Source organism: Arvicola amphibius, chromosome X (assembly GCF_903992535.2).
Source record: "Arvicola amphibius chromosome X, mArvAmp1.2, whole genome shotgun sequence".
NCBI lineage: Eukaryota > Metazoa > Chordata > Mammalia > Rodentia > Cricetidae > Arvicola > Arvicola amphibius.
In genome coordinates this window covers 33906841-33921153 of record NC_052065.1, presented here as the reverse complement: position 1 = coordinate 33921153, position 14313 = coordinate 33906841, and the positions used below count along the sequence as shown (strand labels likewise).

General features: G+C 37.3%; 1 protein-coding gene across 5 annotated transcripts in view; it reads right to left on the bottom strand.

The window, feature by feature from the left end:
* The window catches only part of Jade3 (jade family PHD finger 3), a 92549-nt gene that overhangs the window by 5462 nt on the left and 72774 nt on the right, over positions 1-14313 (bottom strand). For all 5 annotated transcript variants that reach the window (XM_038317234.1, XM_038317237.1, XM_038317238.1 and 2 more), the window contains 2 exons: positions 13010-13126; positions 387-857 (listed from right to left, as the gene is read on the bottom strand). In XM_038317234.1, coding sequence (XP_038173162.1) covers positions 387-857; positions 13010-13126 — 588 coding nt within the window. The remainder of the gene's footprint in view (positions 1-386; positions 858-13009; positions 13127-14313) is intronic.

Here is a 14313-nt window from a genome sequence, read left to right as displayed (position 1 = left end):
ATAAAGGGTAGCACGCCACATAAATAACTAATGTAGCTCAATATGTTAATAGCGCTGAATCTGAAAAACCCTGAACAAAATTCACTCATCAGGCTTCAGTCTCAGGAATTTGTCAGTAAAATATAGCTGAGTCACTTCAGACTTGACAGTGAATTAAAAAGTAAATCAACTGGTAATCATAAATTAAAAGTTCATAGAGCAAGTACTTATGAAGCCTTTCCAATCCCAGTCAAAATTTAAACAGAACCCAGTGTCTGGGACCACAATGAACTCAGATGATAAGGAAGGACACAGAAGCTCACATTATATAATGGGGTGGTCATTTTAAAACTGGAAGTGATATCTCCTATCTCTATGTAGACAATAGTAAGAGCTGGTCATCTTACCCTCTCTAGGTCCTGCCGCAGGTGCATAAACATTCTCATGCGAGTATGTATGTTTTCTTCTTTTGGCTGTACCAAGCCATTTTCTTCATCCTCTTTGGGAGGAATTAATGGCTTGTTGAAGTTGCTTTTGCGCTTCAGTTTCCAGTAGTTATAGATAAAGTCAACAGTTAATGCAGATAGTCCCAGCTCTTTGGCAACATCTTCCACCTGGACCAAGGTATAGAATTCTTCCTCTAGTTCACGAAGTTTCTGTGTCCGCAGGCTGGTTTTCTCACTTTTTGCCTGGCTCTGCTCTGCAACTCTATGGTGGTGGTACTCGGCCTCCCCAATTTTTGGCTTGTTTTGACTATGCTTGAGGCAAAATGACTTGAATTTTACTTCATCACCTTCATCTAGGATAGTCTTCATTTCCAAGCCGTGCTCAAAGGCACAGGTGACATGGAAGGCAGTGATACAGCTTTTCACAGAGCACTGAAGGAGAAAAAAATGTGTTAAGGCAGTAGATGGGAAGAGGATAAGGAACACCTATGTCTATGGGCCCCAAGTAAGCTTATAGAAAGCAAAAAAGACAGGGGAAGGCTTGACCATGACAAATATTTTACAAGTAAAAAAAGAGGAACATATTTTATAAGTAAGAATTTTTTAAAAAAATTATTATATACTTTCCCTCTTTTTTTAAAAAAAGATTTATTTATTTATTATGCATACAGTGTTCTGCCTGCATGTCTGCCTGCAGACCAGAAGAGAGCACCAGATCTCGCTAGGGAGGTTGTGAGCCACCATGTGGTTGCTGGGAATTGAACTCAGGACCTCTGGAAGACCAGCCAGTGCTCTTAACCTCTGAGCCAACTTTCCAGCCCAAGAATTTGTTTATGTCACCCAGGAAACTTGATCATATAGAAAAGAGCAAAAATATGAAATTCCCATTTTAAGGTTTTAATTTAAGCTACAAGTATTGAGTTGCTTTTTTTGAGAAGTCTCTAATTTATGTAAAGTTATATGGTTTCTTCTCTGTATCTTCATATATGCTTTTATTGTAATACTTTTCACATACTACCTACCAATAGCTGAAAAATTCCTGGACATAAAGCTTAAGACAGAAGCTATATCAACTACCTATGTACCAGGATGCCATGAATTCAGGCAATACCATTAACTACTGAGAAAGCAGTTGCTCAGAATAAATGAAAGAAAAGGCATAGTTAATATTATTGCAAGGACAGCCATGGCTCTAAAAGGTCACAATAAATCCAGTATCTAAGCAACCTTACTTCCTGAAATTGTTCTAATACACCTGAACTATGCATTAGACTACAGTCATGAATGGCTTCTTAAATTTATATTAACTTAAATGGGGCCAAGATGTCGAGCCATGTTAGAACCCTTCTATTGCATGTGTGAGGCCCTGGGTTTAATCTCCTAAATTATAAAAAAGGCTAATTAAAATTACACACTATGAGGAACAATGGCTCAGCAGATAAGGGGTTTTGCTACCAAAACTGATGATGAATTAGATCCCTAGGACCTACATGGTAGGAGAGCTGACTCTTGCAAGCTATTCCCTAATCTCCACGTGTGCGCTCCCTCACTAAATACGTGTTTTTTTTAAAAATGACATACATTGAAAAATTTAACTCCTCAGTTCCAAGAGCCACATTTGAGCCAGACAACACACACACACACATACACACACACACACACACACACTCCATCACTATAGTAAGTTACTGAAGAATTTTGTTACAGACATTTTAAAATAAGTTTGTACTACTCTGTCATCCACTGATAAATTCAACACATATATTAAACATTACCACGGAACACACTGACTATTCATAGGGAGAAAGAGCAGGAAGAATCTAGTCCATGACAGATAAATTCCTGTGCCTAAGCTAAATTACCATTTGTTATGGTTAAAATGATATAGCTTTTGAGATGGGTGGTGGTGCATGCCTTTAATCCTAGCACTCAGGGGGGAGGAGGCAGGCAGATCTCCGTGAGTTCAAGGCCAGTCTGGTCTATAAGAGCGAGTTCCAGGACAGGCTCCAAAGCTACAAAGAAACTCTGTATTAAAAAACTAAAAAAAAATTGTTACAGATTTCCTTTTAAGAGATCTTAAAATACATTGGTACACATATATGCTAACACGAGATTTTTTTCTATGAAAACAGAGATCATATATACTGTCAAAATCTTTCTGAATTAAATCAAATGTCCTTAATTTTCTGAATGAAAAGTTAAGAACAAATATTTATTTATTTTATTTACTTATATACTTTTTCAAGACAGAATTTCTCTGTGTAGTACTAGTTGTCTTGGAACTCACTTTGTTGACCAGGTTGGCCTCAAACTCAGAGACCCACCTGCCTCCTGAGTGCTGAGATTAAAGGTATGAGCCACCATGCCTGGCAAGAGTAAATATTTTTTAAAAGTAAAAAGAAAAAAAAGAAAAAAAGAAAATGGTAGGACTTTTCATAGTTCAAGATACCCAACAGAAATGAAAACAAAATAACAGCAGCATTATTTTCTAATAGCTGGCTTTTCCTTTTTACCACCAAAATGTATAAACTTTTAATTATAATATCACATGACTTTAAAAATATTTGTTTTATGTGAATGTGTATGTATGTTTACTATGTATATGGAAGTCAGAAGAGGTATCAGATCACCTGGAACTGGAGTTACAGAGTGTGAGCAGGTCTATGTGGGTACTGGGAATTGAACCTGGGTCCTTTGCAAGAACATCAAACCCTTTTAACTACTGAGCCATTTTTTCAGTTCCTAGAAAGATCTTTTCTAAAAACTAGATAGTTTTATAGCAGTTTGCTTAAGAGACATTCCTAATTATCACCTATGTATTTTTTATCTGGTGCAGTTTATATTTCTACATTCTATAACTTTGATTTTAGAGATGATCTGTTTTTAATACCCCACTGATAGTTGCTGAAGAATGTCTTATATTATTTGTTGTATAATTATTTCATTTTTCTTGTATACTCAATCCTCTTCTTCTAAGACAATACTGTCAACTAGTAAAGCAATTTTTCAAGACAGGTTTTCTCTGTGTATCCCTGGCTATCCTGGAACTCACTAAGTAGACCAGGCTGGACTTGAACTCACAAAGATAGTCTGCTTCTGCCTCCCGAGTGCTAGGATCAAGGTGTGTAGCACCACTCCTGGCAGGAGGTTTATACTTAAACAACTTCAAAGGATAAAAAATTCAGGAATGGGATATAACTCTAGTATCATCTAATCCAGCCTTACACTTACTGTTAATTAAACTTATCCTAAAATATGTGATTTAGACATGTTCATTTCCAATGAAGTGGTAATCTAGATACCTACTAGATTCTTTCACTGACAAAAGCACATTCTCACAAAAACAGCCCTTCTTAGCTTTGGATAGTTCTTTGGAAAATTTGGTTATATTACATAGAAATATGTATCATTAAAATTTCCACATATTTGACAAACCTTATGAAAATGAGGATGAGGCTAAGCTCAAGATGCATTTTTATGAGTATTTTTTATTATCAATTGGCTTAAATCTATATACTTATAAACCAAATAGTAAAAGGCATATTTTAGCAACAACCAATAAAATGTTAAAAACGGATGTCTTCCAGGACAAATTTATAGAATGTAGAGAGAGAAATTACATAAAAATGACAAATACATGGATGATAATAAGGAATGTCTCTTAGCAAACTCTGCCATAAAACCATGTAGTTTTAGAAAAGGTTATTCTGTGGTATTTATAATTGTAAGTCTGTATACTTTGGGGCTAAAAGAAGAAAGCCCAGCCAACTTTTGGAGCCAAATATTTATTTATTGCTATTATAAAATGTTTATGCTAACTGTGTGACTATGATAGAGGCTTTGGGTTAAATGATATCAACCTGACTTCGAGAAGGACCCAAGAACAAGGTGTCAGGCAAATGGAATATTACCTCTGGCCTCCAAGGCTATGATGATTAGAGAAATAAACACTGAATGCATGGTTTTGGGGGTGATATAGTGAGGAGCATAAGATATATATCTCCTTGGACAAGCTGTGGTATTTAGGCAGGGCGTGGAGGGTATGGTGGTCACTGACCCTGACTACTCTAATGAGTCATAAACCCAGTTATCTTCAGGTTACTGTGGAGACTGAGAGCACAGAGTAGCCTTTGAGCTGATACTTTATAACTGGTACTCGGTCATTAGACAGGCCTACTCTTGGGTTATCAATTTATTTCTGCAGCCTCCTTTGGGGTTATTAATTCCTGGGTGGGGTCTGGTAGGCAGAGTACTGGGTTTCTTTGATTCTTTCTGTCCAGTGCAGAACGTGGTGCATCTTTTTGCCTCCCCATTCTTTGATGCATTTACAGAATACCCCTTAGCTTATGCATTAACTGGCCACGTAAGCCTTAAATCAAGTATGAGGATTTGGTATAAATCTTGCCATATCCCCACTAGAGGGGGGAGAGGGAGGGAGGGAGGGACGGAGGGAGGGAGGGAGGGACGGAGGGAGGGAGGGAGGGAGGAAAGGAAGAAGGGAGGGAGGGAGAGACATAACAGATTCTATGTGTGGTAAGTGGCAACCTGCTTGGCTCCTATGGCCAGCACTGGCTTTTAGTAGCTAAACAGAGAAACTTCTAGAGCAATAACAAAACAGATAACATATCCTGAGTCGGTCCAACCCTATAGGAGCAGCAGCATATAGCAGCAACTTGTACTGTGGGAAAAGAGAAGTATTAAGATAGATCCAGTTCCCTCCCTCTCCCAGACCTGGTGCATTCTAGTATTTAAAGACTGGGAAAGGATGTTGTGTCAATTATATATTTTAAAAATTCAGCCTATTTATCTTTTTACTGTAATTTTAGGTTTTTCAAAATTTTGTTTTTTATAGTTTTATTCATATTTTATTTATATTTATTCACCTTTACCTGACTTTATTTACATCTTCTATATCTGTATTTTAAAACAGCTTACTCTTTTCCTCAGCTTCATTTTTCTTTAACCTTGCTGCTGCTTCTTTTTTTCCTTTTTCCTACACCATCTTTATTTCATTTATTCATTTTTTAGTTTAGGCTTGCCTTGAACTTCCAATCCTCCTGCCTCCCCATCCCATGTGCTGGGCTTACAGGTATGTATCACCTTTATTAATTACTTGAGACAGGGTCTCACTATGTAAAACCTGGCTGGTATAGAGCTTTCTATGTAGACCAGGTTGGTCTGAAACTCATAGAGATTTACCTGCCTCTGCCTCTTTAGTGCAGGGATTAAAGGTGTGCACCACCACTTGATTCCATCTTAACTTTTAACTCCATAGTTTATTCCACATTTTTGCCACTTTCTTTTCTTTACAAAGACTGAATTTTAATTTCAACTCTACAGATATGCAAGCCTATATGTGGTTATATGCATAATAGTGCAGTGTCTTGGAGCTGGAGTTATAGGCAGCAGCTGTGAGCAACCCAATTCATGCTGGAACCAAACTTGGGTCTTGTAGAAGAGCATTATATATTACTAACTACTGATATGTCTCTATAGCCTCACTATTTTCTTTTCTACAGCTACTGGTGATATAGTGGTTTGACTTTTATGTTTCATACTTGCTTTGTTTTGGTGTTATGATGATTAATCACTAATGTCAACTGGCAGGGTTTAGCATCATCATGAAAACATTCTGTGGTGTCTTTGGGCCTATTTCTAGAAATATTTAGCTGAGCAAGGAAGGTTGACTGAATGTTGGTGGAACCATCCTCATTTGTTAATGAATTAAAAAGGAGAAATTGAATTGAACATTCATCTCACTTTCTATTTTCTGGCTGCAGATACAGTATGACTTGCTGACTCATTCTTCTGACACTGCTTTCCCTGCCAGGGTGGACTATACCTTCAAAGTGTGAGATCAAATAAACCTTTCCTTCCTTAAGTTGCTGTTGTCAGGTGTTTTGTCACATGAACACATAAAATTAGTTAATAGATATACTGCTGTCATAGCATTTTCTTCTTCTGACTGGTACTGGGATTAGGATGCTCACTTAAAGACCCAGAATCTACTCTAATAACAGATGCACAAATTATAATACAGAAACATGAAACACAAAAATCAGTAAGGAAGGAAGGAAGGAAGGAAGGAAGGAAGGAAGGAAGGAAGGAAGGAAGGAAGGAAGGAAGGAAGGAAGGAAGGAAGAAGCAAGGCGACATAAGCAGATAATATCTACCTGGGACACCCAGGACCTGATATATGTGTCTTTAGCAGTGTCATGCCATCAGAAGAGTATCCGTTTTGTTGTCTTTAATCCTTAACAAATAGATGGTGTCAGAACAAGTTGCTTACAGAGTGTGTTGGCACATACCTTTAACGCCGACACTCAGGAGGCAGAAGGTGAACCTCTGTGAGTTCAAGGCCAGCCTAGTCTATAAAGAGTTCCAGGAGAGCCAGAGCTAAATAGTGAGACTGTCTCAAGAAACAATATATAATTTATTGTTTACTATAGATGGATTTTTATTTAGCCTGTCAATTAAAAAAAAAACGACATGGAGACTTATTATTATGAAAGCTAGGCCTATAGATTAGGCTTATCTCACAAGCTCTTATAACTTAACCCATTTATATTAATCTACATTTTGCATTGTGGCCTTTTACCTCACTTCCATCTTATACCTCTTGTTTCCTCTCTGTATTCTCTAGCATCTCCCCCGAGCCTAGATTCATCTCCTTTTCCTCTCTCCCTGACCAAAAGTCTTTCCTAACTTCTTCCTGCCTAGCTATTGGCCATTCAGTTTTTTATACCAATCACAGCAATACATTTTCACACAGTATACAAATAACCTACAACAGTTTACAGAAACAATGCCATAAATGGTCTAAATTGCACTACAAAACTCACTTTTGCCACTTTTTATACTCTAACATCTATGGTAACTACCAGCTCTTACCTCTTATCCCTATAATCTGGGAAGAGATGTCACTGAAGTGTTACCTAATTTTTCCCAATTTTTTTGTTTTAAAACTGGATGGCCTGACTATATAGCCAAAGCTGGCTTTGAATTCCTCTACCTCCCAAGTGTTGTTATTACAGGCATGTATCATATCATGTCTAGCCCATGTTTACATTTATCTTCCCTTAAAATGTTTTGAGCTCCCAAAGGCAGAGATTATAACAAATTATAACAAGAACATCTTCCATTAACGAATTGTGAAATACGTGAAAAAAAAAAGACATTCTTCCCTAGGTGGGTGGAGGAGTGCTCTTTTATGTTGTTATGTGCATGTGCGGAGACTAGAGGTTGATGTCAGATGGCTTCCTTAATTGCTCTCCACTTTATATTTGAAACAAAGTCTGCTTCTGAACGTGGAGCTCACCATTTCAGCTTACTGGCTAGCCAGTTAAGTGATTCCAGGATCTGCTCGCTTTTGCACATCACTCCCAGAGCTGGGATTACAGATGTATGATGCCAAACATTTAGTTTTAAATAGGTGCTGGGGATTCAAATTCAGGTTCTCATGCTTGTGCAGCAAGTACTTAACCACTGAGCTATCTCCTCCACCTTCCTTTTAATCTTAGTATTTCATTTTCCTTATTGTGTCACTTTTAATAGTCACTGGAAAAAATGTACTTTCTTATTTACTAATTCTCCACTTGAAGATTTTATCTTTTAGAAGTTAATTTCCATCACAATTAAACTCATATTGGCCTAACAGTAAACTCGTGCTAATTTGCCAATTTAAATTTTGTAAACTTGTGACTTCAGACAGGCCCTTATCTCTCTACCATCAATCCAAGCCACAAATGTTGGATGATTCTATTTAGTTTGGTTAGACAAATAAATGTTAGAGATTTTTTATCAGATAATCAGATTTACTCTAGGGAATAATAATATGGGCATATACAATTACTAGTTGTCCCATTAACATGTATATTTATCTGTTAGGTACTATGCTATGTTCTCTGCCATCTTAAGTAATTACTATTATTGTCTCCAATTATAGATGTGGAAACTGAAGCCCAGAGATGTTAGGTAACTTTTTTAAACTTACATAACCAGCAAGAAGACCAGGTTTCAAATCCTGGGAGGCTGGCGCCAAAGAATATATTCCTCCTCTTCCTTCCTCTCCCCTCTCTTCCCTTTCCTTCCTCCACTTTTCTCCATCTTTTCTTTTTTGTTCCATCTTGTGTTTTAAGACAGGGTCTAACTATATGGCCTAGGCTGGCCCTGAACTGGTGGTACTACTGCCCCAGCATTCCAAATGTTAGGGCTTATAGGTACATGCTATCATGCCCAGCTTCAAAGCCATTTTTTTCTAGACACAGTCTCAATTCATAGACTAGGTCAAGCCTCAGGATCTAGATAGAATAGGAACTTCAAAATAAGATACAGAATAGAGAAATTTGGGAAATTTGGCAATTAGAGCAAGTATGTCTAGAAAGCTGGGCAAGATCCAGGGCTTCCTAGACATCTAGCTTGAACCCAGACTAGTATCTGCTAAAGGATTATCAGAAGCCTTCATGCTCAAAAAGGATCTTATTTAAATACTGTCTATGGCCGCATTGCAAAGTTGAGTGGCTGTGACAAGAAACTACATGGTCTACAAAGTCAAACATATTTACTATCTTGCTATTTATAGAACAAATTTAACAGTCCTTCCTCTAACCATTAAGGACCCATATAATTTCTTTGATCTTCTTTCCCAAACATTCCATTCATCTTGCTGGATTCTTTCTTTTTGATCAAATAGGCCAGGCACACTCCTATCTCATGGCTTTTTCAATAGCTGTTTCCTAAACATCTACATATTTTTTTTTGTCTTGCACTGAAGTCTTTGTTCAAATGTTACCTCCATAGTTAGTCTTACCCTAACCCTCAGCTTAAACTTGTAACTCACACTCCCTGCATCACACTTCCCAACTCCTTACTGACCTCCACAGTCTTTTCCACAGCAGGCATCACCTTCTAACATTTTATTTAACATCTATTGCTGTCTACTTTTACAAACTAAAATATTAACTCCACAGCTGTAGACCCAAAGTAAACCCTAGTATACAATTAGGCATATACATTTGTTCAGCATATTAAATTCCTTATACTAAAGTTTGTGATAAGGATGTAGTTCAGTGGTATAGCATTTGCTCAGCATACTTGAGATCTTGAGATTAATCCCCAGCATCACACAAAAAATAAAAATGCATAATAGCAGCATAGACACCAAGAGAAACAATTAATAAATGGGACTTCCTGAAACTGAAAAGCTTCTGTAAAGCAAAGGACATGGACAACAAGTCAAAATGGCAGCCTACAGAATGGGAAAAGATCTTCACCAACCTCATATCACACAGAAGACTGATCTCCAAAATATGCACATAAGTCAAGAAATTGGGTCATCAAAATAACAAATAATCCTATAAAAATGGGGCACAAACCTAAACAGAGAACTCTCAACAGAGGAATCTAAAATGGCTGAAAGATACTTAAGGAAATGTTCAATATCCTTAGCCATCAGAGAAATGCAAATCAAAACAACTCTGAGAGTCTATCTTACACCTGTAAGAATGGCCAAGATCAAAAACACTGATGACAATTTATGCTGGGTTATGGGTAAAGGGAACACTCCTGCATTGCTGGTGGGAGTGCAAGCTTGTACAGCCCCTTTGGATATCAGTATGGTGATTTCTCAGAAAATTAGGATACAGCCTACATCAAGACCCAGTAATACCACTTTTGGGTATATACCCAAAGGATGCTCAAGCATGCCACAAGGACATGTGCTCAACTATGTTTATAGCAGCATTGTTTGTCATAGCCAGAACCTGTAAACAACCTAGACGCCCCTCGACTGAAGAATGGATAAGGAAAATGTGGTACATTCAAGCAATGGAGTACTACACAGTAGAAAAAAAATAATGACATCTTAAAATCTGCAGGCAAATGGATGGAGCTAGAAAACATAATATTGAGTGAGGTAACCTAGACCCCGAAAAACAATTATCATATGTACTCACTCATAAGTGGTTTTTAAACATAAAGTAAAGCAAACCAGCCTGCAAATCACAATCCCAGAGAACCTAGACAACAATGAGGACCCTAAGGGAGACATACATGGATCTAATCTATATGGGAAGTAGAAAAAGACAAGATCTCCTGAGTAAACTGGGAGCATGGGGACCTTGGGAGAGGGTTGAAGGGGAGGGGAGAGGAAGCAAGGGGAGCAGAGAAAAATGTATAGCTCAATAAAATCAATAAAAAGTGTAATCTTTTCTAAAAAAATGCATAATAGCCTCAATTTAGTAAGAGTTCTCTAAAATCAAGAATCTGAACTTTAAGAAATAAAATTAAAAACCATTGGTCTATAGACAAAAAACCCTCTAGAATGTGTTCCATCTACTCATCTGTTTATTCATTAGCCACCCATTAATCTAGTATTCACTGTATGTCTAACCATGTCAAGGTGTGGGGAAAGCATAGAACAAAACTAGGGAAGATAAAACTCATAGATGAACAATATAATAGAACATAGAATGTGGAGCCTAAGGCTGCAATGCAAACTCAGATCTGCAAAGGTTAAGGCTAATGTTTTTTTCCTCACTATGTTATTAATTACTGACTGCATAAAAATAATCTTTAACAGCAAAATAGTGGAAAATGTGGGTACCATAATGAGAAGAATAAGTAATTTTTTTGAATACAAATTCAATCTCCACTATAAAATTATTAAATAATGCACATGGAAAATATTTTTAATGGAATATGTATCATAAATTAATTTGATACAAGGAAACATATATGCATTTATTTAATGAACCCTAAATGAATACTAATGGTGGAATTGTGCATCATCTTAGCCTTTAAGAGGATCATATATGGAGAGCAAATAGGAAAGAACAGACAATGTGATAGGTTAGTGGCTCAGGGTTTCTACTGCTATGATAAAACACCAATACCAGGCCTGACATAGTGGTCCATGCACTTAATCCCAGCACTTGGGAGGCAGAAATATGTAGATCTCTGTGAGTTCGAGGCCAGCATGGTCTACAAAGCGAGTTCCAGGACAGTAAGGGCTGTTACACAAAGAGCGCCTGTCTCAAAAAACCCAAAACAGGGAAAAACAAAGTAATAAACATCCTCACAAAAACCAAAAATCCACCATAACCAAAAGTATCTTGGGGAGAAAAGGATTTCTATCATCTTACAACTTGCACAATCCAGGGAAGTCAGAACAGAAACCCAAGGCAGGAAATGATGTAGAGGCCCTGGAAGAGTCTACTGCTTTGCTCCTATGGCTTGTTCAAACTGCTTTCTTATAGTACCCAGGACTAGACTGGGAGTGGCACCTCCCAACACACACACACGGTGAGCTGGAACCTCTCATATCAGTCATCAATCAATAAAATGCATCACAGGCTTGTCTACATGCCAATCTATTTATGGGTATTTTCTCAATTGAGTCATTTCCAAATTAACCCTAGCTTGTGTTGAATTGACATAATACTAGACAGCAAAGTCCATAAATATTAGGGGGACATTTTTCCTTTATAAATACTAAAATGTTATAGCTAAGATAAATAAAATCAGCCAAAAGAAATTTTTAAAAAAAACATGAAAAGTGCTCATATTTGTTAGATGACAAGTCTGCAACCTGTTATGCTAAGCAGCAGTGAACACCTAGAGTCATTGTCTTATGTTATTACAGAGACTCCTTTCTCTGAAGGTGAACAGGAAAATCTAATTTCAACCGTCTGCAGCTTACATACAGTAAGACTATGGAATGGAAGGAGGTCAGTCCTTCCTTCCCACTTACAAGCAGTACCACCTTAGTATGTTTGGAACAGAAAGTGAAGTGATACTGTACCTCAGATATTTTAGAAACCATACTTGTACTGCCATGTGCAACATAGAAGTCTATGTGAATGATTTTCAAAACTAGTCACCAGACTATCTATTCAAATATACCTTTCCACACCCAAATGTTTATAGAGCCATCTATTTAATCATTCTGGATCTTAAATTGACAATTAATGAATTTACTGAACATGGACTTATAGCTTAGAGTTATAGGCTTATAGCTTTAGAGTTATAGCTTATTCCTACTAAGAATGAAATCACTCAGCTTCAGAGTTCAGTTAATTCATGAGCTCAGACACTAAAAGGTTAAATACTACTATGAGTATTATTTTGAGAAAGGGTCTCACTATGTTTTTTCAGGTTGGCCTTGAACTCCTGAACTGAACTGATTCTTCTGTCCCAATTTCCTGAGCAGCTGGGCCTAAGGTGTGTATCACTATGCCCACCACCAATATGAATGTTGAAAAGAATAGGGCAAGGGTCAGAAAGTTGGCTTAGTGGTTAAAACTATTTATTGTTCTTTCAGAGGATCCAAGTTCCCAGCTATGCTAGACGGTTTACAACAACCTGTAAATCCAGTTCCAGGAGATCCAACACCCTCTTCTGGCCTCTGGGGGTACCCACATGCATACACATAAATAAAAATAAATCTTTGAAAAAAAACATGCTGAATAGCCTGGAAGCAACATCTGAAAAGATTTCCACACATGGTCTGTGGAATGACACCATCCTTCACATGAGAGGGGAGACTCTTGGTTTTAGCTCATTCCACTACTTCTCAGGGCACTTACCTGAATACAAGCCCCGGTCTTCAACTTGCACAGGCTGCAAACTAAGGCCCACCGGCTAGGTGGAATATGGGAGATTTTTGTGATAGGTTCCATTCTCTCAGGACAAGCAATGCTCACCTACAAATAAAATATCATCATAAGGCAGAAGCACCAGGGCATCTCAGAAGTACTTTTCACAAACTACAAATGATGTTATATGAAGCTGAGAACATTAAAACAATGAGGTAAGCCATATCTTCCAAGGTTAGTATGAAACTAAGAATAAACAAAACAGATCTCTTTTTATTGCTCAGTCCTTCAGTTACTTCTAGCAATGTAAATAATTCACATATGTGATGAGAGTGCACGAGTGTAGACTAGGTAGGCATGGTTACCTTAAAGAATCAAGATATATCCATCTTTACTTAGGAACCAAAGAAAGCTACTAATGAAAGGAAATAAAGTTTAGAAATTCTAGTATCTGTCTTATGTTAGAGATGGTACCACATGCCTTGCTATTTCATTTAATCAACTAAATATAAAGACAGGCGGTGACAGATCTCTGTATTTGGTTCACAAAGCAGGATAATATTGTTGGAAAGTCGCAGCAAATTTATGTAATGAAGAGACTGCAGCATGTAATTAGAAAGAATGAGGATGATATCACTTCTAAACCCCAATCTTTAAGACTATGTAACTATTATTAGCTTACCCTACTCTCTCAGCCAAAGTAGCTTCAAAGTGAAATTAAGTCTTTGGGGATGCTGAAAGGAAAGGGATACTTTAAAAAAAGATGAAAAAATTCTTTTCCATCTGGAAACAAAGGGTCAATGTAATTACTGCTAAAAATGTGTTCTTGTTTCTCTTTTATAACTTTATACATGCCTTTTAAAAGAAATAAACTGTTTTCTAAATATCTATTCTATTCGTATGCATATTTTGCCTGCATGCATATATATGTGCACCACATGTATTCTCTGCAACTGGAGTTACAGATAGTTGTGCCATGGATCCCCTGCAACTGGAGTTACAGATAGTTGTGAGCTGCCATATGCGTGCTGGGACTTGAACCTGGGTCTTCTACAGCCACAGCTAGTGCTCCTAACCACTGAGCCATTTCTCCAGACACAAGAAATAAACTTTTAAAATTATTATTTTTCGTTTTATGTTGTGTGTATGAGTGTTTAGCCTATATGCATGTCTGTACACCATATGCATGCAGTGTCCACAAAGGTCAGAAAAAAAGTATTGGATTCTTTGGGAATGGAGTTACAAATGGTTATAAGCCATTATATGAGTGCTGGGATTTGAACCTAGGTCTTCTG